Source organism: Manis javanica, chromosome 5 (genome assembly GCF_040802235.1).
Source record: "Manis javanica isolate MJ-LG chromosome 5, MJ_LKY, whole genome shotgun sequence".
Lineage (NCBI taxonomy): Eukaryota > Metazoa > Chordata > Mammalia > Pholidota > Manidae > Manis > Manis javanica.
The window spans coordinates 33,982,530-34,009,718 of NC_133160.1; the positions used below are offsets into that span (position 1 = coordinate 33,982,530).

General features: G+C 38.7%; 1 protein-coding gene across 11 annotated transcripts in view; it reads left to right on the forward strand.

Annotated features, from left to right (window-relative positions):
- Positions 1-27,189, forward strand: part of PLCB1 (phospholipase C beta 1) — a 670,724-nt gene that overhangs the window by 515,619 nt on the left and 127,916 nt on the right. For 8 of the 11 annotated variants that reach the window (XM_073236918.1, XM_073236920.1, XM_073236921.1 and 5 more), the window contains 7 exons: positions 3,075-3,157; positions 11,201-11,285; positions 12,665-12,878; positions 16,891-16,958; positions 18,145-18,241; positions 20,617-20,701; positions 22,294-22,418. In XM_073236918.1, coding sequence (XP_073093019.1) covers positions 3,075-3,157; positions 11,201-11,285; positions 12,665-12,878; positions 16,891-16,958; positions 18,145-18,241; positions 20,617-20,701; positions 22,294-22,418 — 757 coding nt within the window. The remainder of the gene's footprint in view (positions 1-3,074; positions 3,158-11,200; positions 11,286-12,664; positions 12,879-16,890; positions 16,959-18,144; positions 18,242-20,616; positions 20,702-22,293; positions 22,419-27,189) is intronic. The other 3 variants (XM_073236919.1, XM_037017496.2, XM_037017497.2) reach the window with 1 other exon arrangement.

The window sequence follows — 27,189 nt, forward strand, 5'->3', positions numbered from 1 at the left end:
TGGTTATGTGACATGTGTGCAGAGACGAACTCAAAATTAAAGAATTAAGCCTTGCTTCCAGATAAGAGTATTCCTGGTGTAAGTAACAAAGATGAACAAAGAAATGAAAGAGATAAAGAGACGGCACCATGCTTAGTGTATCTGAGGAAAAGCGAGAGAATGTCAGTGGACTGTATCAGAGTAAGCAATGGTGAACTGGAAAAAGAGATGAATTTAGAGAGTAGGTGCTAGATCTGATACAGAATTTTGATATTACAGTGCAAAATGGAAGACCAATAAAGGGTTTACTCCAAAGGAGTGAAATATCTGACTTATGTTTAGGAGCGGTCACTGGCTGTGGTATGTAATATAGGGGGCAAACATAGAATCCAGGAAAGCCATTAAAATGCTCTGTCAGTCAGCTTCTGCTAGGCTTTGCTGCAGTAATGAGAACTCCAATATCTCTGTGATTTAGACCACAAAACTTTATTTCTTGCTCAGGTTAGATGTTGGCTGCTGCTTTGATTGATACTGTACAGGAAGAATAGCCCCAATCTGTGATATCACTGGGCTTATGGCTGAACCACATGGTGGCTCTAGAAGACTGCTCAGCAACAGAACATGTCATTTTCATGCACACTTCACTGACCAAAACACAGCACATGGCTATACCTATTATTAACAGATCTCACAGGATGGGGTAGTGAGTATGGGAATGATGAGAAAAATCTACTGCAGCAGTTACTGCAAAGGTTTTTGGATCAGGATGATAGAAGTGGAAGTGTTGAGATGTGATATTCTGGATATATTTTGGACGGGATTACTGGTGAACTGAAAGATGTGAGAGAAAAGGGGGTCAAGAATGGCAATAATGTGTTTGGCCATGAGCTGATAAAATAGGGCCAAATTTATGAAATAAACAAAATCTTGCCTTTATTTATTTACTTATTTGCATTGACCACGCACTTCCTTTGTGATATCTATTCTCAGTTTTTTTAAGGACTTTGATCTCAGTTGGTTAAGGCCATCAGCTACATGGAAGTTATTGCATTGGTTAAGAGCATAACTAGAGTCAGATAAATTTTCTGCAGTTTCTTATGTTCTCCGCTTCATGACCTTGGGAAAATTAGATAACATCTCAGAGCCTCCACTGTATAACCTGTAAAATGGTGGATAATATTTTTCTTTATGGAATGTTTACAGCATGAGATAAGATACGCATCTGGAAAGTAATAAATGCTCATTTAATGGTACCTCTTGTTTGTATTATTAAGGGTGCAAGAGGGCAGGTTTAGGGTAAGAGGGTAGGTAGGCAGAAGCAATTGAGCTGAGAATATATACCCATCACGAGCTGGGTCCTTTACCTTCTCTCACTGCATCGTCACAACCGGCTTGTGGAATGAGGCTTACCACACCCATTTTGCAGGTAAGCAAGTCAGTGCACAGAGGGATTGAGTATTTTTTCCCAAGGTCACACAGCTTTTAAAGCTAAGAAATAGGATTCAAACACAAGCCTGTTTCAATATGAAGCCTGTGCTCAAATAAATCAAATATAGGACTTAAAATCTTGGTGTTGCTTGCTATTTATAGTTCACTTATTTTTGATGGCATCAATTATCATAAACATTAAACTGATAAAGTATGAAAAGCAATCTGTGAATTCACTTCTAAGAAATTGTGAGAGTGATTCTTTTTCTCCAGACAGGCAAATCCTTCTTGAGGATATATGCAAATGTAGTACAGAATTAGAAAGTCTTATTTATACTCTGGGGCCAGGGAAATGGCTTTCTGGCATGGATCTGAAAAAAGCTATGCATTGTTTAATGCAGGTAGAGAAGATAGTGGAAAAAGCTCAGGCATTAGTAATGAGAGTGTAAATTCTTGAAAAGAATAAATACAATTGAAAAACAAATGTGTGAGTATGTGAAACCACAGTAAGAGTGACAGTGATATAATTAAGAGTAAATAAGATTGCACTTTAATACTAGTTCAATAAGAAAAATATTTTGAAAAAAATGAGTAATGTCCAAAGCTGGCAAATGTGCAGTGAAATCTGGTCCTTCATATGTTATTCTAGGCAATCTAAAATGAAAAGTAATCTGGAGAAACACAGGAGACTGTGAAAATATTTACACTCTTTACTTCAGTAACTTCCCTTCTGAGAATTCATTTAAAAAAATGATTCAAAATATTAGGGGGGGGGGAATGAAGATGTTCTTGTAGAATTACTTAAATGATAGCTCTCAAAATATGTATGTCCATCACAGATTGAGGAATGAAGTATTGATACATGTTACAGCATGGATGGCCCCTGAAAGCATGTTATATGAAGGATGCCAGATATAAATGGCCACATATTGTGTGGTTTTATGTATACGAAATGTTTGCCATAGGAAAATCTTTGGAGATAGAAAGTCGATTAGTAGTTGTTCCGGGCTGGGTTGTGTGGTGGAGGTTGGGAAGGTGGAGTGACTGCTAATGTGTACATGGTTTCTTTTGCGGATGATAAAAATGTCCTGCCTTACCCTCGGATGATGGTTGCATAACCATGTAAATATATTCAATCGTACACTTTAAATAGGTGAATTGTGTCTCAATAATGTTATATCTCAATAACAATGTTAAAAAATAAGTAAATAATAGAATATTTACTGTAATTAAAACTAAGTCATGCAAGTACAAGAAAAACAACCAAGTAAATATAACCAAATGCCAACAGTGGTTTCATTCAAAAGGTGAATTTATGGTTGAAAATTATTGCCTTTTCTTGTCCAAATTTTTTATAACATGACTAAATTTCTCTCATTATCAAAATGACTTAGATATAACTAGCAAATAGAAGAACCATTCTCCTTCAGAGCTGTGCCTCCCCATCCACTAAAATCAAGTCTTCTTTCTTTTTGCTTTGCGTAGTCAAGTGTCAGGAAATTTATAGTCTGGCAGCATGCCCCACCCGCTTCTAGCCACTTCAGGCCATTTGATACAATTTTATGAATGAAAAAAGCAACCACATTAATGGATATAACCCAAAAAGAAAAATATATATACACATTAAGATTCTAGCATATTGAATATACATGTGTTCTCACTTTTAGGAAGTGATAGAAGCAATTGCTGAGTGTGCATTTAAGACTTCACCTTTTCCAATTCTGCTTTCATTTGAGAACCACGTGGATTCGTAAGTATTCAACACATTCAAGGGGAGTCTTTTCCCCAAATAGGCCATGTTTAATAATTATTTATCATATTTAAGATTATTTGACATTATTACTGATGTTTCTCAATTGTGTTATATGTTAAATGGCAGGTTTTCATCCATATTTGATGGAATTCATTCAATTAAATCTCATTAACATTAGGATAATACACTGAATTTGTGGAATCTATTTTCATACTATAGCAAGATTTTAAATTAAGGGCTCTTCTCTGTCTATATTTGTATGGAAATGTAGTTGGCATATACTATTATATTAGTTTCAAAATTATATTAGTTATGTATTATGTTTCAGCAATACAATATTATATTACATTATATGTACAGTATAGCATTTCAACATTTATATGTGTCACAAAGTGATCACCATGAGAAATCTAGCTACTATCTGCCACCATACAAAGTTATTACAGTATTATTAGCTATATTCTCTATATTTTACATTACATCCCTGTATCTTATTCATTTTATAACTGGAAGATTGTACCTTTTAATCCTCTTCCCCTATTTCACCCATACCCAACCCCTGCCCTCTGGCAACCACAGATTGGTCTCCATATCTATGAGTCTATTTCTATTTTGCTTGTTTATTTGTTTTGTTTTTCATAGTCTACATATAAGTGAAATCACACCATGTTTGTCATTCTCTGACTTACTTCATTTAACATAACACCCTCTAGGTTCATCCACATTGTCACAAATAGCAAGGTTTCATTCTTTTTCATGGCTGAGTAATATTTGAGAGTGTGTGTGTGTGTATGTATCACATCTTTATTCACCATCTATCAGTGGGTGCTTAGGTTGCTTCTATCTCTTGGCTCTTGTAAGTAATTCTACAATGAACACAGGGGTGCACATATCTTTTTGAATTATTGTTTTCATTATCTTCATATAAACAACAAGAAGTGGAATTGCTGGATCATCTGGTAGTTCTATTTTTAAGTTTTTGAGGAACACTATGGAGATGTTCATAATAACTGCACCATTTTGCATTCCCAGCGACAGTGCACAAGGCTTCCCTTTTTTCCACATCCTTGTCAGTATTTGTTACACTTTATCTTTTTGATAGTAGATATTCTGATTGGTGGGAGGTGAAATTTTGTTGTGGTTTTCATTTGCATTTCCATGTTGATTAGTGATGTAGATGCATGTGTTGGCCTTTTATGTCTTCTTCGGAGCGATGTCTCTTCAGATTATTTGCCTAATTTTTTAATTGAGTTAGTTTTTTTTTAAATTTTGGTATCATTAATCTACAATTACATGAGCAACATTATGTTTACTAGACTCCCCCATCATCAAGTCCCCCCACATACCCCATTACAGTCACTGTCCATCAGTGTAGTAAGATGCTATAGAATCACTACTTGTCTTCTCTGTGTTGTACAGTAGTTTTTTTCATACTGACTTGTGTGAGTTCTTTATATATTTTAGATATTAACTCCTTGTTATATTATTTGTAAATATCTCCTCCCATTTAGTAGGTTGCCTTTTTGTTTTGTTGATGATTTCTTTTACTGTGTAAAAGTTTTTTAGTTTGATGTAGTCTCACTTGTTTATTTTTGTTTCTGTTGTCCTTACCTAAGGAGACAGATCTAAACACTACTGCTCAGATTGATGTCCAAGAGCTTACCACCTGTTTTCTTCTAAGTGTTTAGGTTTCTAGCCTCAAAAGTCTTAAATCCATTTTGAGTTTATTTTATAAATAGTATAAGAAAGTGATCTAGTTTCATTCTTTTGCATGTCATTGACCAGTTTTCCCAACACAATTTCTTGAAGAGACTGTCCTTTTCCTGATGTATATTCTTGCTTCATTTGTCAAAATTAACTGACCATATTAAAGTGAGTTTATTTCTGGGCTCTAATTCTGTTCAACTGATCTATGTGTCTAGTTTTGTGCCAGTACCATGCTGTTTTTTATAACTATGGCTTTGTAGTATAGTTTGAAATCAGGAAGCATGATATCCACAGCTTTATTCTTTTTTCTCAAGATTTTGTTAGCTATTCGGGGTGTTTTGTGGTTCCATGCAAATTTTAGGATTATTCTGTTCTAGTTCAATAAAAAAATGCCATGGTATTTTGATAGGGATTACTTTGAATCTGTAGATTGCTTTGGGTAGTATGGGTAGTATGCTCCACAATAATAATTCTTCTAATCCATGGATATAGTATATCTTTCCATTTGTGGAAGGACGCCTCCTTTTACAATGCAATGGAACACCTTTCTGTACATAATACACACCTCTATTGTTATAAGCCACTTTTATAATCCTCCTTAAGTAAGTCCCTCTATTGCATGCAAATTTAGAATCAGTTTTGCCACACTAAAATGACCAGTTCCATACATGTCAGAGCTGGTGGAGAGAAAACTATAAGTTCTATCCTGCCACTTTGCACTTACACAACACTCAGACCACCAAATACTCCTTCTTCCTCTTCCCATTGGTTTTCCTTATTTGTTAATATTTATAAATATTTTCCTATTTCAGAATAGCTTATATTTATCATTGAGCTACACAAATAAAAGGTATTTTGACTTAACTCTTTTATATTCATTTTATCACAAAGTGCCAGAGTAAGACACACTTACATCTAAAATGTGGATATTAGTTTATCTTATACTTACTCAATGTGAAGAACTCCAAATGAAAGATTCTTCTCTATATTGAATCAAAACTCAAGAAACTAAAATTCTAGTCCATGTACTTAATGTTTGAGGACTATGTAGTAGTAATCTTCATTGCTCAAAAGAGCACCTGTGAAGCCCTTTCCTTCATTTCTATTATGTAAGCCAGAGTTCTTAACTAAAATGTAACAGCACCTATCGAATTTAGCTTCAAAGTTCCTTTTTTCCCCCTTTTTCCTACTGAAAGTCTTTCCCAGGTCACTGCTTCCCTTTGTCCAACTAATTTGCAACACGCACTTCAATTTCACTTTTTAAAGAATTTACTAATCTTAAAGAAGCAGTTTGGCCATGACCAAATTCCAGCTTGAGAGATTTCGAAGTATTTAAATGTGATCATTTATTAATGTATGTGTGGAAAGAAACGTTCATTTGAAGTACCAATTTTATAATTATCTGTACTTTTCATTTTCCCTCAGGAAATTCATGTTACATTTACCAGCTTGTAATCCTATTTCATTAGGAAAAAAAATCATCCAATGAATGATATAACCGTTTGGCATATAGTTCTTCTAACACTTAGGAGGGTCAGTTGAAGAGAAAAGAATTTCTTCCATTTCATTGCCATTTTTTTTCTGACTAAAGGGAGCACTTACTTAGCTTCTGTATGTAATATCTCATTTACTGTGACAGCTCTGATTTGCACATGACTTTCCTGGAGCATTTTCTCATCTCTACCCATCCATTTGTAATTGGGTTGTAACAATATTTTAGAACCTTTCTTTCAGACCCTATAATTCTCAGACCTGCTGATGTGTTATTTCTTTATTGGGAAAATATCTCCAAATCTAACACCTTTATTTTCTTCAAGGAATGTTTCTATGTAAGTTTGACAAAATGAAAAACTGTGGTTCCATACTTGACTGTCACACCTGCTAACCCTGAACTCTCCCATAGGAAGCCAGAGAGACATCAAACCACTGCCACCCCCATAAACATAACAGCTAATATTTATTGAATTTTTATTATGTGCCAAGCAACATTTCAAGTGTAAGCTCTTGTCACCTTTCTCTCAAACTCAAATGCTCCTAAGAATAACTATTTTGATGATTATCCCTATTTTACAGATGTTGAAACTGAGTCCCAAAGGGGGTGAGTAACTTACCCAAGGCTGTCCAGATAAAACATTAAAACATGACAGAGCTGGGATTCAAGTCCAGCTAGTCTGGCTTCAAAACCCATACATTTAGCCAACACAATCCCCCACATCTAGGCAGAAGCACCATAAACCTTTGAAAATGAATTAACAACTAGAGCATCGACAAGGCAACTGTATGCGAATGTTCACATTTATGTGGCTTGTGATACTTAGTCACTAAACCCTTACACAAAGACAAGAAGATAGGACCATAATACTGCTCTTTCTGGTGTAAAAATAAGTGATTTATCTATTAAAAGTTCATTAATAAGTTGTATGTCACAAAAGAAAACAGAAATACAACCTCCCCAGGGTGCCATGATATTCATCCCAAACTATTGAGATAATCTACTGGAAGTGAGAAACTAAGATACTGAATTCTTTTGTGGGAAGAAGTTGCTTGTTACATATCACCTTAGTCCTTGAGCTTCACATATGCAAATCTCTTAGATACTCTTCTTTCCTGGGGGGATGATCACATACTCAAAGGAAATTTGTAAACCTTCCCTGTACTGGTAAAACCTGTGCCTGACATGTGGGCTCTTTCCCACTAAATATAACCTCAGAATCCTTCTCAACACTTTCTGAAACCTATTTGCCATCTCTAGCCAACTATTTTATTCTTCTGTGTGCTGCATATACAAGATGCCAGATTCAGAACTCAGGTGCCAGCTCATCTGAGCCACACCTCTGGAACAAACTCACACTGGAAGACATCCACTGAGTTGTCTGGTTTTCTCTCCTAATATTTGAAAGCATGTATCTATGGACAACAGAGGGGCATAGCTGCTGACAACTTTTCCTTCTCTACTAACTACATCAGAATCTCATAAAATGCAGATTCCTGAGCTGCACCCCAAGTCTGAATTTGAATGTCTAGAAATGAGATTTTGAAATCTTAAAAAAAACAAGCCCTAGTTAACTCTGATGCACCACCTAATTTGTTAACTAGCATTTTCTTTTGAAGCATTCTACACTGAATTCAAGCAAAATAATTCCTAGTGCTGCTTCAGCCACAATGAGAGATTTTGGACAATTTTCTTGATTTTCATGGGTTGTAGCTCCTCATCTACAGAGATAGATGGGTTAGTTCAACTTAGAGGATTTATACCATCAAATGGGACATGTTCTTTGGTTAGAAAACCAGCCGTGTTGCCAGGTGCCTACACTTTACAGATGCTTCAGTATGTCTAGGTGTTTCTCCTGCAGCCCGAAGCTGAGAGTGTATTTGTGAATATGTCCCCCTCACTTCACCTCCATGGTGGCTGATGTTGATACTCTAAGTGCATCAGGAGTATTTTTTTTTTTTTTGCTGTCTAATTGTAATGTGAATGCCATATATTTCTGCATCTCTAACCTGCAGTTAAAGTTGCTCTGTTCTCCTTTGACTTTTTCTGTTCAGTTTGCTCTGTGCTCTGATTGGGCTGTTTGGCAGGTGGACATGTGTGGAGAACACAAATAGCCTCCTTACCAAATTGCACATTTTACATTTTCATTGGCACTTACCTCTTGTTCTCTTTATTTCAGTTGACGTTGAGGCAGGTCTTAAAGTCTCCGTCAAACTTAGTCCTCACTCTTCAAAGGACTGTTGATCTTGGACCAGCAGCATTTGCATCACTGGAGAACTGGATAGAAATGCAGAGTCCCAGGCCCTACCCCAAACTGCCTCTGAATCGTTTTCTTAAGACCCCAGGTGATCTGAGCAAAGTGTTAATGTGCTGCTCTAAATGCCATGGCCCATTAACCACCTGCATAATAATTACTTACAGGCTTGTTACAAATACAGGTTCCAGGGTTCCACCCCCAACTTAGTGATCAAGGAACTGGGGACTATGCCATGCCACCTGCAGTATTAACAGCTCAGGGGATTCTATAGTGGAATTAAGATATTCCCCAGCAAAATCCTTCTCATGTCCCAATCTGGGAACTGCCTGACTGGTGGAGGACTCTGCCATTCACCTCCTTGAGGACACCTAAACATCACTCCAAAAACCCTCAAGTCATGAGAACATGGCTCCCCTAGAAATACCAAAAGCAGGGCATTAGGTTAAAACCCTTCCTTTTCACTTCAGATCTCTGATCAAATGAACATGGGGCTCCCAAGTTCCCACACTCCAGAAAAATGTCATTTACTTTAGTTCCTATGGATTTATTTCAATCTGTCACAGTGGTTCTGACTTAAACATGCATCAGAATCATCTAGCAGACTTGTTAAGAGCCCTGAGCCCTGCTTCCTCCGAGATTCTGATACAGAATCAACATTAGAGGCCTTGATGTCCAACCAGGTCCATGTGCTATTGGTGTTGCTGGTACTCCGACCACACTTGGAGCTGCAAAGCTCTGTGACATTTAACAGTGACATTCTGTGACCATAAAATGCAGGATTTGGGCAAGTTCTTTCATGCAACCCAGAATGTGTGAGCCCAAGACAGATGGACTTGTCTCAGCTCCAGCTACCTAGCTGGCAGGCTTGGTGGAGCCCCTGGGCCGGTAATCCTTTGGGTGTCTGAATGGAGGATGCCCAAGGCTACTTTACCAAATTGACCTTTTCCCTTGTTGCTCCCCACCTTCTCCCCAACAAGTTGTCCTTAAACAACCACCCCCAGTGTTTTCAGGATCAGGGCTCTGACTGACACATGTTCCTCTTTCTGATACTGCTGAGGAATGCCACGGGTAGTCTGAGGGCCACATGAGCCGTAACTCCTACAGATCAAGCAAGACATGATGAGAAGGCGGGAGGTTGTTATGTAGGGATTTGCAAGTTCTGTGAATCTCTCCTTTGCCTCTTCCTGTACTTCCAAGAAAGCAGTGACCTTGGGCTCATATTTGAACCTGAGAGAGCTCACATGGCCCCCCAAATATACACCTTTAAAAAAATAGTGATAGAAAGAGTGCTGTTCCCTGTGGACCATTGTAATGTAATCTGAATCCCCAAAACATTACCCTTCCCAGGGAAAACCAGTCCATGATCCAGGCTTAACAGTCGTGGAAAGGGGAATGAAAATAAGAAGCACACTTTATAATCAATATGAATTGTGGTAAAGGAGGCTTTTGTCACCTATTTATTCTTACTGCAGTCCCAGTGTATTAACATCGCAGCATGTAGAGACAACTATTGGAAATCAAGTTCGACAGCCTGTAGATCAAAATCACAGTCCATAAAAATGGATGGAATTGAATACCTTTCTAATGCTATTTCAGGTTCTACAGAATGAGAAAAAAAGTTTATTGGTTTTTGAAAGGTCAAGGGATGCAGGAGTATTGAAAGAATATGGATGTTCTCTCGTATTGACTGTGTTTATGTGTTAGTGAGCACACCAGTTGTCTAGTCTGGCTGGCTGGCCCATGCTGCCTTCCAAGTCTGGGATCGCCTTTCATCTGCCCCCTCTTTTGACATTGCAAAGGTGTCTGTCTATATCCATTGCTTCACTTCATCCTCTCAGCATCCTCTGTCCCGTCCCACACAGTGATTATCTTCCTAATTGTATAGATCTAGAGCAGTTGAGAGCCTGGAGCTCAGCTCTGCAAACCCTGCAACTCCAGCTTTTTCCATCAGATCAGGTCCCTACTGGCATATAGCCAGGTTGATGCCACCTTTGCTTCCCTGTGATATGCACTAAGACAACGTGCCTACTTCTTTTATTTCTCCTCCAGGTTCCCCCCACCACAAGTGGCACACTCTTTCTGCCCTTTCTCTTCTTCACTTGGGTACTCTCTCCCTCCTCTCTGTCCACCTCCCTCCTTCCTACCTCCTCACAAGCTCTCCTTGCAGCACAGCCTTCTGTGGGTTTGAGAAATTTCACCTGAGAATTCAAGTGGAGTCCTGCATGAGATCCACCTCCCGAATGTCTTGCATTTGACTTAGAATCAGGAAATTGAACAAAAGGGACTGAGTCCCTAATTCTGGGACATTTCAGAATCCAGTAACAGGCAAATGACCTACTGTCCCGTCCATCTGTGTCTGTGCAGGTCAGCCTTGGGCATAGCTTCCATCATCACTTGGTGTGACATTCAAGTTCACATGAGTCAGGATAGTAAATGAGGGATTTAGAGCAATAAAAACAGATCCTGAAGGGTAGAATGAGGGAATTACCTCTTTCTGGAATTAATAACACAGAGCAATCCTGCCCACCCTCTTTGACTAAGCCTTCTTTGACTAAGCTTTCTTGTCTTTCTGTCTTTCCCTTAGCCCAAAGCAGCAAGCCAAGATGGCCGAGTACTGCCGGCTGATCTTTGGGGATGCCCTTCTCATGGAACCACTGGAAAAATACCCAGTAAGTGGTTTTGATGTTTCCCCTGGAAGGAGCACACATATTATTTATGATTGCATATTATTTGTGATCACAGCTGGGGGAGACTTCCTTATATCCTTTCTGTGCTTATATTTCTTGGGAAGATTAACACATGCCATAATAAACCTTTTGACCAGGAGGGTAGCAGCAGTGTCCCCCACTGGGGTAGGAGACATGCATCTCTTCTCTTCCTGTGCCCACAGGCTTCCCCTCCCTCACTGCCCAGCATGAGCCACTCATGCCCACAATCCTGGCAATCACAGTCAGCCTGAGGAGACAGTCCCAGGGGATAAGGCTCCGGTTATTACCTCCCAGGGAGCCACATGAAAACCCTTTGAGAGAAACGAGTTGGCAAAATGGGACACTGCAGGTGGCACAATGACATCCTGGACTGGCCCTGCTGGGCACTCCTCACCTCCTTGCCTGCGCCCTCTGGGGAAACAGAATTCATACCACATATTGCCGTGTTCCCAGCTTTGCTTCAGGAAGGAGAGCAGCAGAAATATCCTAAAGTCATAGTTCCCTCTTCAGCCCTTTTTCCCAATCTCCACACATCCTTATATGATTTCAAAACAGTCTCCAGACTCTATGCAAGGAAGGAATAGAGGACCAGTTTATGGAAGTTCACTAGACTTTCTAAAAATAGCTCATTGTGGGACTTATACACATCCTCTCTGATACAATATCTGATAATCCTCTCATGGGAAATTGATTTTCCCATTAGCAAGCTTGGAACACTAGAAATAAGGCTTGCAAAAAAGGGTAGCTTGAATCTCTGGGCTGCCAAGAAATTTGATGTCCCCCCAACCCCCAACCCCAGTTCCTTTCTGCTGGTGCCAGGGAGGCATGCAGATTAACCACCTCGTGCCAGGATGGGGATTTTGCTGGTTTTGAACTGCATCTGAAAAGCTGATTCTGAAAGCTTGCCCCGAAGCTCCTGCCCATCCTTACCAACTCTTCCTGGCAGACACTGCACTCTGGCTGGCTTCCGCACTTTAAAAATCCAGGCCTTCTTGTCTGTCCTAAATCAAGATGGCTGGATTCGTACTGTCTATCAGAAAACTCATGAAACTTCCAGTTATCACTCCAGATATCCCAGTATGTGGCTATGGTCTTACTCTTGTAGATTTCATTGTGGGAAAATAAGAGTACAGTAATTAAAATATACTTTCCCACATGAAAAAAGAAAGAGCTGTAAACCAGCCCCTGTGCAGGACACACATAGGACAGTTTAATGAGCTTGATTGAAGGTAGTAAAGAATAATCTAGAATCTCTTGGTATCCAGTGTTTTCCTGGAGATGTAGGGAGGGAAGCTGAAAAGGAGCAGTGTTTTAAAGAATGTGCTTTTCTTTTCCATTAGCTGGAATCTGGAGTTCCTCTTCCAAGCCCTATGGATTTAATGTACAAAATTTTGGTGAAAAATAAGAAGAAATCACACAAGTCATCAGAAGGAAGTGGCAAAAAGAAGCTCTCTGAACAAGCCTCCAATACGTACAGCGACTCCTCCAGCGTGTTCGAGCCCTCGTCGCCAGGCGCCGGTGAGGGGCTGGCAGACTCTCGCTCTCCTAGTTGGTGTGGGTTTAAGAATTGCTTCTCTGAAATTAGTTTAGAATGATTTTAACATTCTAAAATCTATTTGGCCACAGATGTAAACTGTGTGTGGGGGTTTTCTACTTCTGCTACAAACTTGGCTTAAACTACATCAAAGTATAGTTCCCCAAATTTATAGGTCAAAGGCCCACGTGGATCTCACTGGGTTAACTCCAGGTGTCAGTGGGGCTGCTTTCCTTTCTGGAGGCCCTAGGAATCCTATTCCTTGCTCTTTCCAGCTTCCAGAGGCCACACACGGTCGTTGGCTCATGGCCCCTCCTCCAGCTCCAAAGCCCACAGTGGTGCCATCTTGCTGCTTTTGTCAACCTATCTCCCTCTGACATTGGGTGGGAAACGTCCTCTGCTTTTAAGAAACATCATTACATTGGACCTTTCTGGATAATCCAGGATAATCTCCCCCATCTCAAGGTCCTTCACTTGATCTCATCTGCCAGGTCCCTCTTGCCATGTATTCAGAGAACATGGAACATATTCACAGGACATGGGCATTTTTGGGAGGCCATGATCCTGGCTGCCACATAAGTCAAATAATCTTGGGAGGGACCACATGATTTTTAGCTTCTCAAAGGCAGTGATGCCTCGATTTTAACTATAGGCCAGGACAGAAGACATCCACTGAACATACTCTTATTAATGATGTGCTAGAGGGTTCTGGCATTTCAGTTTATTCCTGTTATTCAGAATTCTTTTAAAATGTGAAATGATAAAGTTACCTGAATGATCTATCAAAGCTATGAGGTGGTACTAACCATCACTCATTTTCCTTTTAGATTTCAGTTGAATAGGTTTTTGTGGCTGATGAGAAAAGAATTGAAAGTGGTCGCCTGTTTCCTTTGGATTATTTTTCATGTAGTCTAAGTCATTTTCCACCTTTAGTCAGAATCCTGGCAATCTGACATGTGCATTATGAAGATCTCCCGAATGAAGGGTGAATTAAGTGGAGGAAATGTTAACTTGCATCTAGGAAGTTCTGCAATGAAAAATTTAACATTGGAATAATCATTTTGGAAAACTGGCAGAATCTACAAAAGCTGAATATATTCACCCCCTATATAACAGGGCACTCTATGCCAAGGTCTATACCCCACAGGAATACGTATAGATGTTCAGCAAGAGACAACTACAAGAACTGCTTAAAGCGGCACGATTCAGAGTAGTCAAAAACCGGAAAACAACCAAATGCCTGTCAACAGATAAATGAATATGAATTGTGGGATATTCACACCACGGGATAAAAGACAGCGATAGTTATCTACAGCTGTGTGGTTGTTCAGGGGCAGAATCTCAGAAGTAAAATGTTGAGCAAAAGAAGTCAAATACAAAGAAAGTATTTACTGTGTGATTCCATTTCTGTCAAGTATGAAAACACACAACACTAACCTATGCTGTGAGGAGTCAGGAAATGGTTGCCCTTAATGATGAAGTGATCAAAGTGATGAAGGAAGCTTCTGCACACCGGTTATATTTTGTTTCTTGATCTGCTCTCTGGTTACTAAGGTCTGTTTAGTCAGTGAAAATTCATCATAATGTAGACATATGGTATGTGTACTTCTCAGTATATAACAAGATACGACTATGAAAAGATTTTAAAATAAGAAAATATTTTAACTGTAAACTCTAGTGCATCAGGAAAAACAAGAGGTGGGCCAAGACTCTAATTTACCTTTTCTTCTATTTTTCCATCTCAATGACCAATACCTTTTAGTATTTAGGTTAAAATCCTTATCATCAAATATTATATAATTCTTGAAAGGCTTTTTTTTGGGAGGGGTTAGTTTTAATGTGTATTTCAAACATTGTTACACAATTCTGATTCTTTTTTTACAGAAATAATTTTTGTGGTCAGTAAGAATGTCCTTTTTGAAGCTTTGGAACAAGTATCATTAACAGGCTGCCCATTTCTTAGCATAATTCTACCCCTTAAATCATCGTCAGTAATCCGTGTCTTTCTTTGCACATGGGAGCTTGTTTTACCATCTGCCTTTTTCCCCCTACTAGTCCTCTCCTTCTTATTAACTGGATGCACCACACAAATAACAGTTTTTACAGGCATAAACATTATTGCTTAATACACAGAAAGCAGCAATCTGTTAGTAATTTGGTAGATTTCCTAAGCTAGTCCCATAGTCTGTTGTGCAATACTTATTTATTTCAGTGGAAATTTTTGGACATTTTAATATGTAGGTATGTCCCTAAGAAAGAGCACTGCTAATGAACCATTTGGTTTGTAGACGTTCTCGGCACTGGGACCTCAAGCAATGTGAAAAACATGAAATAGCTCTAATCTCAAAGCTGATGGACTTGTCACAGCCCCTACTGGCCAGGTGCCTCTTCTAGAACACAGCCCTTGGACAGTATGCTTGTCTTACTAGGATGAAGTGGTTTTGTTTGTTTGTTTTATGGTTCAACAAGGTTCTTTCAAGGTCCCTCCAAAGACTTAGCAGCGGAGAAGACAAATTATATAGAAAGACAAATTCTTCTTTCCCACATAAACGAGTGTATGACATGATTATTTGAAATGGCCAGTATATTATTGTGTTCTGTGAAGCATGGTGTAGGACTGGCCAAACAACTTTTTTAAGTTATTCGATAAAAAGAATCCCCTCTCTCATTGAAAAGCAAAAAGTAGTAATACGAATACAAATCACACATTTGATTATTAAAAAAACATAACTGCCAGTCTCCTAAAAGAATGTGTCACTATATCATATATGTTTTTATCCAAAATATAATTGATTCCCCTTGTGAACTAGCACAATATCAGCATCATAAAGTGGTTGTATGGGACTCTCTATAATAAACAAACCACAAATAACAAAGCTTGTTGATCCCAGAAATCTTTTCCCTCTGAAGATATTTCATGGATATATTGCTCACTACTATCATTCAGTAATTGAACTTCGTCAGCCAAATGAAAACATTACCAAGCATCTTGGAAGGCAGTGCTGTGGGCACCGTGGCATTGATGCAGATTTGAGCAAGCTGCTAAATTTCTGCAGGCAGGGAAGGAGAGGTACGTCCAAGGCAAGTTGCCTCATTGTTGAGCCGATATTGCCATCTACTGGAGATGATATGCTATTGCACCAGGTGATTCCTGAAGTAGTCAAAGCCAGCAACTTGGAACTATGCCTTCCTTACTTTTTACTCGAAAATCTATTTATATGACTGATTACATGGCATGTTAAAGTCAATAATAGTTGGGTCTGACTTTTAAAGCCTAGGGCTGCAGAAGAATGTAATACCTCATACTCGTGTGAATATTTAAGCTAGCAAAATCATCCACCGAATCTTCAGGGAGAGAAACAATCCGTTACAATGACTATGTATGTGCTAACTATGATGCTGAATTGTGCCTGACTACGGTAAATTCCCATGCCTTTTCAAAAAGAATGTCACCTTTTTCTAAGATACATGCATTGTTTAGAGATCAGTGTACCCATCAAATAAACCTGCAGGCAAATCCTAGGATACAGCTCGTACCTCAGAGTTTTTGTGTGGTTAGGTGTGCGATGTACCGTATCCCCACTGTTCCTGCTCCAGCTCATGTCCTCTACGTCCACTTCTGAGAGGTTCTCGGTGGCCTTGGAAAAGCGGCTTCAAGGTCACCCAGCGCTAACCAAGCATTACATGGGGGTGTCAGACTGAGAAAGAAGGAAAGATGGGAAAGAGACTAGAAAGAGAACGTATACATCAAGATGGGATACATGCACCATAGAAAGCTAACTATATGACACTGTAGTGTCTTAAAAAAAAACATTGACAAAAATGTTAAGCATTTTTAATTGACTTGGGAAATTTCAAATGATATTCACAAATCAAATTTAGAAAAAAAATCCGTATTCCAAATATCAGTACAATTCTAAGAATAATTTTTTTAAAGAGTGAGAGGCCAATTTCCACGGACATTTTTGGCCATGAATGTGTTCTTCAAACCCGAAAACGTTAGTTTCATATTCTGTTATTAAAACTTGACAGGGGAAGCTGACACGGAGAGTGAAGATGACGACGATGATGATGACTGTAAGAAATCTTCAATGGATGAGGTGGGTAACTAGGACTCCTGTCACACTGGCAATTCCACCCACTAACTAGCCAGCCCCGGCTGCACCTGCTGAATGTAGTCCATGGTCCGCTTCTGCCATCTAGTGGTGGAAAGTGTCACCGTTCATTTTTAAACTTGTTCACTTACCCCTTTGGAGGTGAAGATGCAAACTTGGTCACTGATGGCATGTCCCTGAGCAAAGTTCTCCATACTGACCTGTGTTGCTGAGATTTCCCCCCAGCAAATGGGGTATCTAGAGTGTGAATTCAAAATTTGTGACATCTAACTGACTGCTTCCACTTTTGAGGCAAGTAAATGGATTGCCAATTGGCCCAAAGCCCCAAGAAGACATGAGGTTAAGAGAAATGTTCAGATGTATATTAATTCCACTGGAGTAATTTTGGAAACACTAGAGATGCCTATGGATAGAAGCTCAAGCATCCCAAATGCCTTCATCAGCTCAAAAATGTTCATTGTACAGAATCTAGAAGCAAATCAGGAATAGGTCAATTGGGATTTTAAAACTTTGTATTAGCAGGAGTCTTGTTCAAAAAAGTTATATTGATTCTGCTTTCAGATATATTGGAAATACCTATTTCAGGGTTAAATAACAAATGATAAGCTATTTTTACATGATGTTCTTCCTCTTATTTCCTTTAATGTAGTCTAAGTTTTTGATTAGTTATATTCTTCCACTAAATTTCCACGTAATGTCCAGGAGTAAACCTAAGATTCCTGGTAGTTTCTTGCTAATTTAACATGGTCTTACTAATTGGGTGGTCCAAATATTGCAAATACCTCCCAATTATCCTGCTATGGCAAGGGAGCTATAGCTCAGTGCTTCTCAAACTTGACTGTGCATTTGAATCACGTTAGTAAAATGCAGATTCAGCTCCCAGAGGCTTGTGGTGAGGGCTGAGACTCTGACGGGCTCTCAGAAGGTGCCGATGCTGGTGGTCCCAGAGCACAGTGGGAGCTGCCCCCAAACCCCCTGCCCCCCTCACTTGTGAAATGTCAGGCATTGCTTTTTCTTTCTCCCGTAGTGCATTTTCTATTGGCAGTAATCATTTTCAGACGAGGAGGGATGATTTTCTTCTCTCATGGGTCACTTGATCATTGCCCCAGGGAAATAACCCTCGGTAATATAAGGCTGATTCTGGGCATGTTATTTTTATTCTTGCTTCCAGGGGACCGCTGGGAGTGAGGCCATGGCCACGGAAGAGATGTCTAATCTGGTGAACTATATTCAGCCAGTCAAGTTTGAGTCATTTGAAATTTCAAAAAGTAAGTTTTCCTTGGAGAACCTTCGCACCCAGTGCAGCATATAATGAATCTATTGTAAACACAAGGTAATTAGACCAAAGAATGTTACCCTTAACAGGACTATTCAGTGAGTCTTGAATATATATATATATGAGTTGACTATCTGATTTTTACATAGATTGTTTATATACACCTATAACACATATAGAATAATAACCATATGAGAAAATATTCCACATTTCCCCAAAATACTTAACAAGGCTGTACATGGTTATCTGAAAGATATTAAACCAGAGTACAGCTAATTGAGACTTATACATTTGTTTTAATATGCAACAACAAAGTAGGGTCCATCCCTTATATAAGCGACCTGGTTGAAACAAACTATGTGCCTGTCCCTCAGAAGGGAAGCAGCCTAGAGACTTGATGAGCACTGATTATTAGAAATAGAACCAATCAATCAATTCACCCACATTGCATTTGTGCAGTCCACGTTTTGTATATTTAGGGACCTATAGCATTCATGTAATTTTTTATTTTCTCTTCATCAAACCACTATCTGTATTAGATGCAAAGAAAAGTTTCATTTTTCCACTTAGAGAGAAGAGCCCTTTTATAAATTTGCCCTTTATGTTTGCATGAAACAAGATGCTGTCAGGTTAAGAGAATGTTTGGGACATTTTAGCCACTTTTATAAACAGTGCTCTTCTGTTTAAAACACTGCAGCCTCTTATAAAGAATAGTTTTAAGTGTATCAAAATCCAAGTCTTTATATAACACACTTATGTATAATTGTGTAATTTTGCCAGAGAGTCTTAACATACTGGCATATGGTGTCTCGATATCTACAACAAAGAATAACTTCCAGTACAGTTTATAGATGAAAGGTTTCAACATTTTCTTTGATGTTATAGTTCCTGATGCTTCTCACCACAAGTTGTGGTACAGCATAACTTTCATTAGCTGTAAAATGAGTTTTCCTAATTCATGAGTGAAAAACTCCTAGATAAGTAGTCAGACTGAGAAGGAGCTGATGCATCTAAGTCCCTTCAGAACCTGGTAAGAATGTCATCAGCCAAAGATTTACAAGCAGGTATTTTCTTCTATGTGTTTTATATCACTCTATCACTTAAAAAAAAAGAATACTGCCCTTGTTTTCCAAAGTACCCCTTAAATTGGCTTAATTTTAATTAGCAATCATGCTTAAAACAAATTATATGAAAGATTTTTGATGGACCAAAACAAGGGAGCTAAGCATTTCCCTTAGAGCTGGCTAAATTGGGGAAGGTGAGGAGATGGATAAAGGAGTCTGGGAATGATTAGGAAGAAGAATGAGGTCTTAACTATGGAAAGTGGGCGTCAAAAGGGAAAATGCATCAAAGGTAACTCCATCTAAAAAACTGAGAGCTATCTGACCACTTTGGATGATATTCGTCTTAAATATAACTATATATAGCCAAATACACAGTTATATTTACTTTATATAATATAGTTTTACCTTTATAATTATGTTAGGTTTTTTCAACTTTAAAATTTATAGTTGAAAGATTTTAACAACCTTATGTAACACAGTTCTATTTAATTTACAGTTATATTTACACTGAATATATTATATACAATTATATAACTGTATATAATCAAATTGTATATAACAATTTGAGTTTCAGTTGGGAAGAGGACAGAAAAGGCTTTTCATAATTAGTCTTTCTGAACTAAGATAACTTTGTTTCTCTCACTCAAATTGGAAGCTTGGATTTCAAAAAGCTGCTCATGTGTTCAAGAATATTGAGGCCTCTAATGCATTCATGTCCCTGGCCTCTGTTATCTAATCTGAAAATGAGGCCATCAGACTGGAAATTTTCCAAGGATCCTTTTGCTTTGAAATACCATAATTCCAATGCCACATGAGTTGTTTGAACCAAAACAGTATATACAAACTGAGATGATGACAACGTGGGTCTAAGAGAGAGTCAGTATCTAGCAGAAATACACATGTGGTCTCTTCCGTTCATCCTCAGCAATGGCCCCGAGAATCCAGTCTGAAGGGATTTAGAACCAAAGATTCCTGCAGGGCCCTTGCTCGGTTGAAAGAACAGCTTCCATTGCCACACTGGCCACGTCTAACATTCATTTCCCCATCCTCATGCCTCCATGTCCTGAACTTGCACAGCCACAGGCATATCTGACCCAGAAAAAGCAACGAAGCCTCAACTTGGGTGACAGGTGAATAGTTCACTGAAAAAATAAAATAAAAAGAATATAAAAGTGATTTGAGGATTGATTTTGCCCTCCACCTCACTGAGCATTGGCCTACTACTTATGCTATCATTTATAATGATGCATTTTATATTCCTCACTTCTTTTTTTTTTTTTTTTTTTTTTGGTTGTCATCTCAGAAAGAAACAAAAGTTTTGAAATGTCTTCCTTTGTGGAAACCAAAGGACTTGAGCAACTGACGAAGTCTCCGGTGGAATTTGTAGAGTATCCTTGATTTGACGGGTGTCTACCAAGTTAGCACAACTGAAGTCCTGTGCTATTTGTTTAATCTGTGTTCTTAGTAAAGAGAAAGGTACATTAAATGACTTCAGTCTGTCTCCTGGGAGTAATAAATAGTTTCAGGTCTTATGTGCAATAATGAATGGGGCAGCCTGGCAGATGGAAAGAGACCTGGCCTTGAAGTAAAGGAAGCCCAGATTCCAAGGTCATTTTCACACCATCAAGCTCTTTGTCCTCTGGCAATGTGCTTAATCCTTCTGACTTCCCTCCTCCGTAAAACAAGTAATGGTACCAGCTTTACAGCTCGCTGCTTAAGGTAGGGACAACATATGTAAAGATTGTGTTGTGTGGTGCTTTATACATATGTAAGATATATGTGAGATATATGCATTGGCATGCCCCATCCTTACATGTAATACATGTGTAATCAAAAAATAATTGAGATAATGATGATAATATAAATATATATTACTAATGATGGTTTTGTTAATAATCCTGACAAAAAACCTTTTTATTTTTATCCATGAATCAAAATAAAATGAAACAGGCGTTCACATTTTTTTTTTATAAAATGTGTACTAAGTGTCCCAAACAGCTCAATTTCATAGTCGTAGAATAAAAAAAAGTCACCTTTAAAACTCATCAACAATAGGAGAGGGAGTAAATGTTAACTCCATAAATAAAGTCATACTACACTAGTATGAAGTCATGATCACTAGTATTTATTAATTACTGCCTTTGTGATGGACCTTTTGTGTGTCTTATGTCATGTAATCTTTGCAATAGCCCTGTGATGTAGGAATCATTCCATCTCTTTTTGATCTCATTTTTATAAAAAGCTGAGGCATGGAAAAGTAAAACTTTGCCCTAGATCATACAGCTAGCATGTTCCAGAATTAAGGTTCAAACTCTGTTTGGCCTAACTCCCATTCCTGAGCTCAGCACCTTAGTTATTAATCTGTACCAAATCTGGTAATGGGAATAGTCAGTGGTGTGTTAATGGCAAATCAGTGCTCAATAGCTAAAAGGTTCTCAGGATGGAAAGCTGATTACAGTAAGAACCAAAATACAGAACAAGGCCAAAACCTGAGGTATATTTACCTTGTTATCAATCATAAAAAGGACCATAGTCATGACAAATAGCATTCCCAGAGAAGGTTAAGAAAATGAGCAGACAGCATTTCAAAAATAGCTGCGTAGTTCGTATCTGCTTCTTCCAAACACAGTATCCGCCTCTCTCATTGATTTGACACGCTTGAGTTTCCTCATGTGTCTTTAATCATTAAGCCCATTCTTAATAATCGCCACAAGAATCACACTGTCTTTGACTCAACCTTTTTGCTACCTCAATAGTTTTCACCCACAAGGCTTTGTGGAAGTGATGCTACGTTTATATTATAAAAGTGCGTTTATTCTGTTTGTTCAAAAACCTTTTTAAAATTACATCCATTGGTCCAGTGAGGTTATCAATATTCAGTTCATTTCCCCCGTGGAGAACTATGGAAGGTGACCTCTCAGTAAATAGTATTGGCTCATTATTTTTATAATTGTATTCACTACTTAACATGATGGTCCAGATATAACAAAATGCAGCTTAGCAGGATATATCCAAAAGGAACACGTGTGGATTCATCCAACTATATGCCTCAGCTCTTCTGGAATGCAGGTTGTCAGATGGTGGCACTGAATTTCCAAACAGTGGGTAAGTAGAGCTTGGCTCTGTTCTGCCATAAAGCCACATTTCCAAGTGTCCAAAAGCCATTCCCAAGGAGAAAAGAATTGCCACACTTGATTGCAAAAACTTGATTGTAAGAAGTTTCAGTGAAGGAATTATCAATGCAAAAAAAAAAATCTGAGTTTTAAAATGGAGAAATTGTCTTTTGTAGTTTATAAATAAGCCTTTATTTCTACTGGTCTTGCGCTACTTTCAAACCAAAATGTTTATACTTTTTAAAGCAACATGTATTGCAGAAAATTTGGAAAATTCAAAAAAAGTGTAAAGAAAAAAATAAAACTGCCAGGAATGTTGCCACTCAGAGATTTAACACTGTTCATTTTTGGCTTTGTAGTCTTAAGTTTTTTTGATTGTGGATATACATTCTTTTTCACTTAATTCCTTTTTAAAAATACACACATTTAAATTCTATACAGAAACATGAATTTTAATAGCTGTATATTAAGCACATTTTACAATTAACTAAAACCCATTTCCTGTCATTGAACATTAGGAAATTTTTTCTACTATAAATAATGCTCTGGGAACTGTTTTGAGTATAAATTGTCAAGTCTGTCTCCCAATGTTCTTTTGGAAAAGTTCCTAAAATAGAAATATTGTTAAAAGATTTGAAAGTTTTAAGAACCTTTGTGCAGAATGCCAAATTGTCCATCACAAATGTTGCACTAAATGGCATTTATGGAGTCAAAACAAGGTAACTGAGCAAAGATTATAACTTTATAGAGATAATGGGGAGGCAGAAGGAATGGGGGCAGGAGTGAAGAGAGCTCAATCCTCATCTTCTGTAGACGTCAACAGAAAAATAGCTGAACTTGGAAAGATCAAGAGACAGCAATACAAACATTTCATTTAGAGCCATGAAGGGAAATAAAACCTATCATCAGCTAAAAATGCAGTGAGTGCTTGCTTTTATAGAGAAGTGGAAGCCTGCTTTTTTATAACAATTTGTGTTTCTCTTGACTTAGAATGTATACATATATGAATCCAATAAAAATAGTTTAAAAAACTAAAAAAAATGTGTTGCATTAGATTTCTCCTCTCTCAGCAATGTATGATATGGTGTGTTCCTTCTCATTTGAAATCTTCGTTAAATATTATCATTAAATAATAATATAATAACAATAATAAAATTTCAGAAAAAATATCTCACTGTTTTTTTAATTTCACTTCTTTGATTATCATTTAGGTCAACCATGTAAATACGTGTTTTGAATTTTATTTTTCTGTTTTTATGAATTGCCTATTCAAGACTATCACTAATTTTCCTTTTCATTTTTTTAAAATTTTGTTGTCATTAATCTACAATTACATGAAGAATATTATGTTTACTAGGGTCCCCCCTTCACCAAGTCCCCCCCACAAACCCCATTACAGTCACTGTCCATCAGTGTAGTAAGATGCTGTAGAATCACTACTTGTCTTCTCTGTGTTGCACAGCCCTCCCCATGCCCCCCGCCACATTATACATGCTAATTGTAATAACCCCTTCCTTTTTCCCCACCCTTATCCCTCCCTTCCCTCCCATCCTCCCCAGTCCCTTTTCCTTTGGTAACTGTTAGTCCATTCTTGGGTTCTGTGATTCTGCTGCTGTTTTGTTCCTTCAGTCTTTCTTTGTTCCTATACTCCACATATGAGTGAAATCATTTGGTGTTTGTCTTTCTCTGCATGGCTTATTTATACCCTCTAGCTCCATCCATGTTGTTTGCAAATGGTAGGATTTGTTTTCCTCTATGGCTGAATAATATTCCATTGTGTATATGTACCACATCTTCTTTATCCATTCATCTACTGATGGACACTTAGGTTGCTTCCATTTCTTGGCTATTGTAAATAGTGGCTTTTGGATATAGAGTTCTATAGATGTCTATTAGGTCCATCTGTTCTAGTGTGTTGTTCAGTGCCTCTGTGTCCTTACTTATTTTCTGTCCTGTAGATCTATCCTTTGGAGTGAGTGGCGTGTTGAAGTCTCCTAAAAGGAATGCATTGCATTCTCTTTCCTCCTTTAGTTAGTATTTGTTTCACATATGTTGGTGCTCCTGTGTTGGGTGCATATATATTTATAATGGTTATATTCTCTTGTTGGACTGAGCCCTTTATCATTGTGTAATGTCCTTCTTTATCTTCTGTTACTTTCTTTGTTTTGAGGTCTATTTTGTATGCTACTACTTCAACACCTGCTTTCTTCTCCCTGTTGTTTGCATGAAATATCTTTTTCCACCCCTTGGCTTTTAGTCTGTGCATGTCTTTGGGTTTGAGGTGAGTCTCTTGTAAGCAGCATAGAGATGGGTCTTGCTTTTTTATCCATTCTATTACTCCGTGTCTTTTGATTGGTGCATTCAGTCCATTTAAATTTAGGGTAATTATTGAAAGATATGTACTTATTGCCATTGCAGGCTTTAGATTTGTGGTTACCAAAGGTTCAAGGTTATCTTCTTTAGTATCTTACTGTCTAACTTAACTCACTTATTGAGCTTTTTTAAACACTATCTGGTCATTCTTTATTTTTGTCCCCTCTTATTCCTCCTCCTCCGTTCTTTATATGTTGGTTGTTTTATTCTGTGCTCTTTTGTGTTTCCTTTAACTGCTTTTGTGGGTAGTTGATTTTATTTTTTGCCTTTAGTCAGTATTTGGTTGGTCTGCTTTCTTTGCTGTGATTTTATTTTCTCTGGTGACATCTATTTAGTCTTAGGAGTACTCCCATCTAGAGCACTCCCTCTAAAATACCCTGTAGAGGTGGTTCGTGGGAGACAAATTCCCTAAACTTTTGCTTGTCTGGGAATTGTTTAATCCCTCCTTCATATTTAAATGATAATCGTGCTGAGTTCAGTATTCTTGGTTCAAGGCCCTTCTCTTTCATTGCATTAAATATATGCCATTCTCTTCTGGCCTGTAAGGTTTCTGTTGAGAAGTCTGATGATAGCCTGATGGGTTTTCCTTTGTAGGTGACCTTTTTCCTCTCTCTAGCTGCCTTTAAAACTCTGTCCTTGTCCTTGATCTTTGTCATTTTAATTACTATGTGTCTTGGTGTTGCCCTTCTTGGGTCCCTTCTGTTGGGGGTTCTGTGTACTTCTGTGGTCTGATCAATTATTTCCCTCCCCAGTTTGGGGAAGTTTTCAGCAATTATTTCTTCAAATACACTTTCTATCCCTTTTTCTCTCTTCTTCTTCTGGTACCCCTATAATGCAAATATTGTTCTTTTGGATTAGTCACACATTCTCTTAATACTGTTTCATTCCTGGAGATCCTTTATCTCTTTCTGCGTCAGCTTCTCTGCATTCTTGTTCTCTGGTTTCTATTCCATCAATGGCCTCTTGCATCTTATCCATTCTGTTTATAAATCCTTCCAGAGATTGTTTCATTTCTGTAATCTCCTTCCAGAAGCTCTTAGCTCTTAGCTCTTGCATATTTCTCTGCAGCTCCATCAGCATGGTTATGAGCTTTATTTTTAATTCTTTCTCAGGGAGATTGGTTAGGTCTATCTCCTTCTCAGGGTTTGCCTCTGTGATCTTAGTCTGTATCAAATTCTCTGCCTTTTCATGGCAATAGAGGTATTTGTGGGGAGCTGGCGCATGTGTTGGCTAAGAGAAAGTCCCTTCTTGCTGGTTTGTGGCCTTCCTCTCCTGGCAGAACAGCGAACCCTGGCGGCTTGTGCTGGGGAGCTGTGTGCAGGCAGGGTTTCTAATTCTTTGGAGCTCCGCAGTTGCTGTGGGTGTGGCTAGCCTCAGGCTGCTTCTCCAATATGGCAGAGCCGTGTCAGAGGGGGAACAGGTGGGAGGCTGTTTATTGCTGTGAGGGGCCTCCAAACTGCACTGCCACCCAGGAAGTTAGGGCACCCAGAGTTCCCTGGGATTCACAGCTGCTGGGCTTAGTGTCCCGGGACGCGTCCTTCCAGCTGTGGGGTCCCTCTCCCTTTAAGACTTTCAAAAAGTACTTGCTTTTCTTTGTCCCTGGGGTGCTGGCTGTGGGGACCCGCTCACAGGTCTTCCCTAGTACCCAGCACCTCACACACTGAATGTCTGCATTCTCAGTGCGGATAACTGGGGCTGGGTGTTTAGCAGTCCTGGGCTCCCTCTCCCTCCCCGCTCTGACTCCTCTCCTCCTGCTGGGAGCTGGGGTGAGAGGCACTCGGGTCCTGCTGGGCCACGGCTTGTATCTTACCCCCTTTGCAATGCGCTGGGTTCACACAGATGTAGATGTAGTCATGTAGTCTGGCTGTTGTCCTGTGTCTTCTGGTATCTCTTTTAGGAATAGTTGTATTTGTTGTATTTTCAATAAGGTATATGGTTTTGGGAGGAGATTTCTGCTGTTCTACTCATGCCACCATCTTGGTTCTCCCTTTTCATTTTTAATAGCACTTTAAAAAATAATTTTTAATTAAGGTATTATTGATATACACTCTTATGAAGGTTTCACATGAAAAAAACAATGTGGTTACTACATGTACCCATATTATCAAGTCCCCACCCATACCCCATTGCAGTCACTGTCCATCAGTGTAGTAAGATGCCACAGATTCACTATTTGCCTTCTCTGTGCTACACTGTTTTCTCCATGACCCCTCACACCATGTGTACTAAGCATAATACCCCTCAATCCCCTTCTCCCTCCCTCCCCACCCGCCCTCTCACACCCCTCCCCTTTGGTAACAGCTAGTCCTTTCTTGGAGTCTGTGAGTCTGCTGCTGTTTTGTTCCTTCAGTTTTGCTTTTTTGTTATACTCCACAAATGAGAGAAATCAT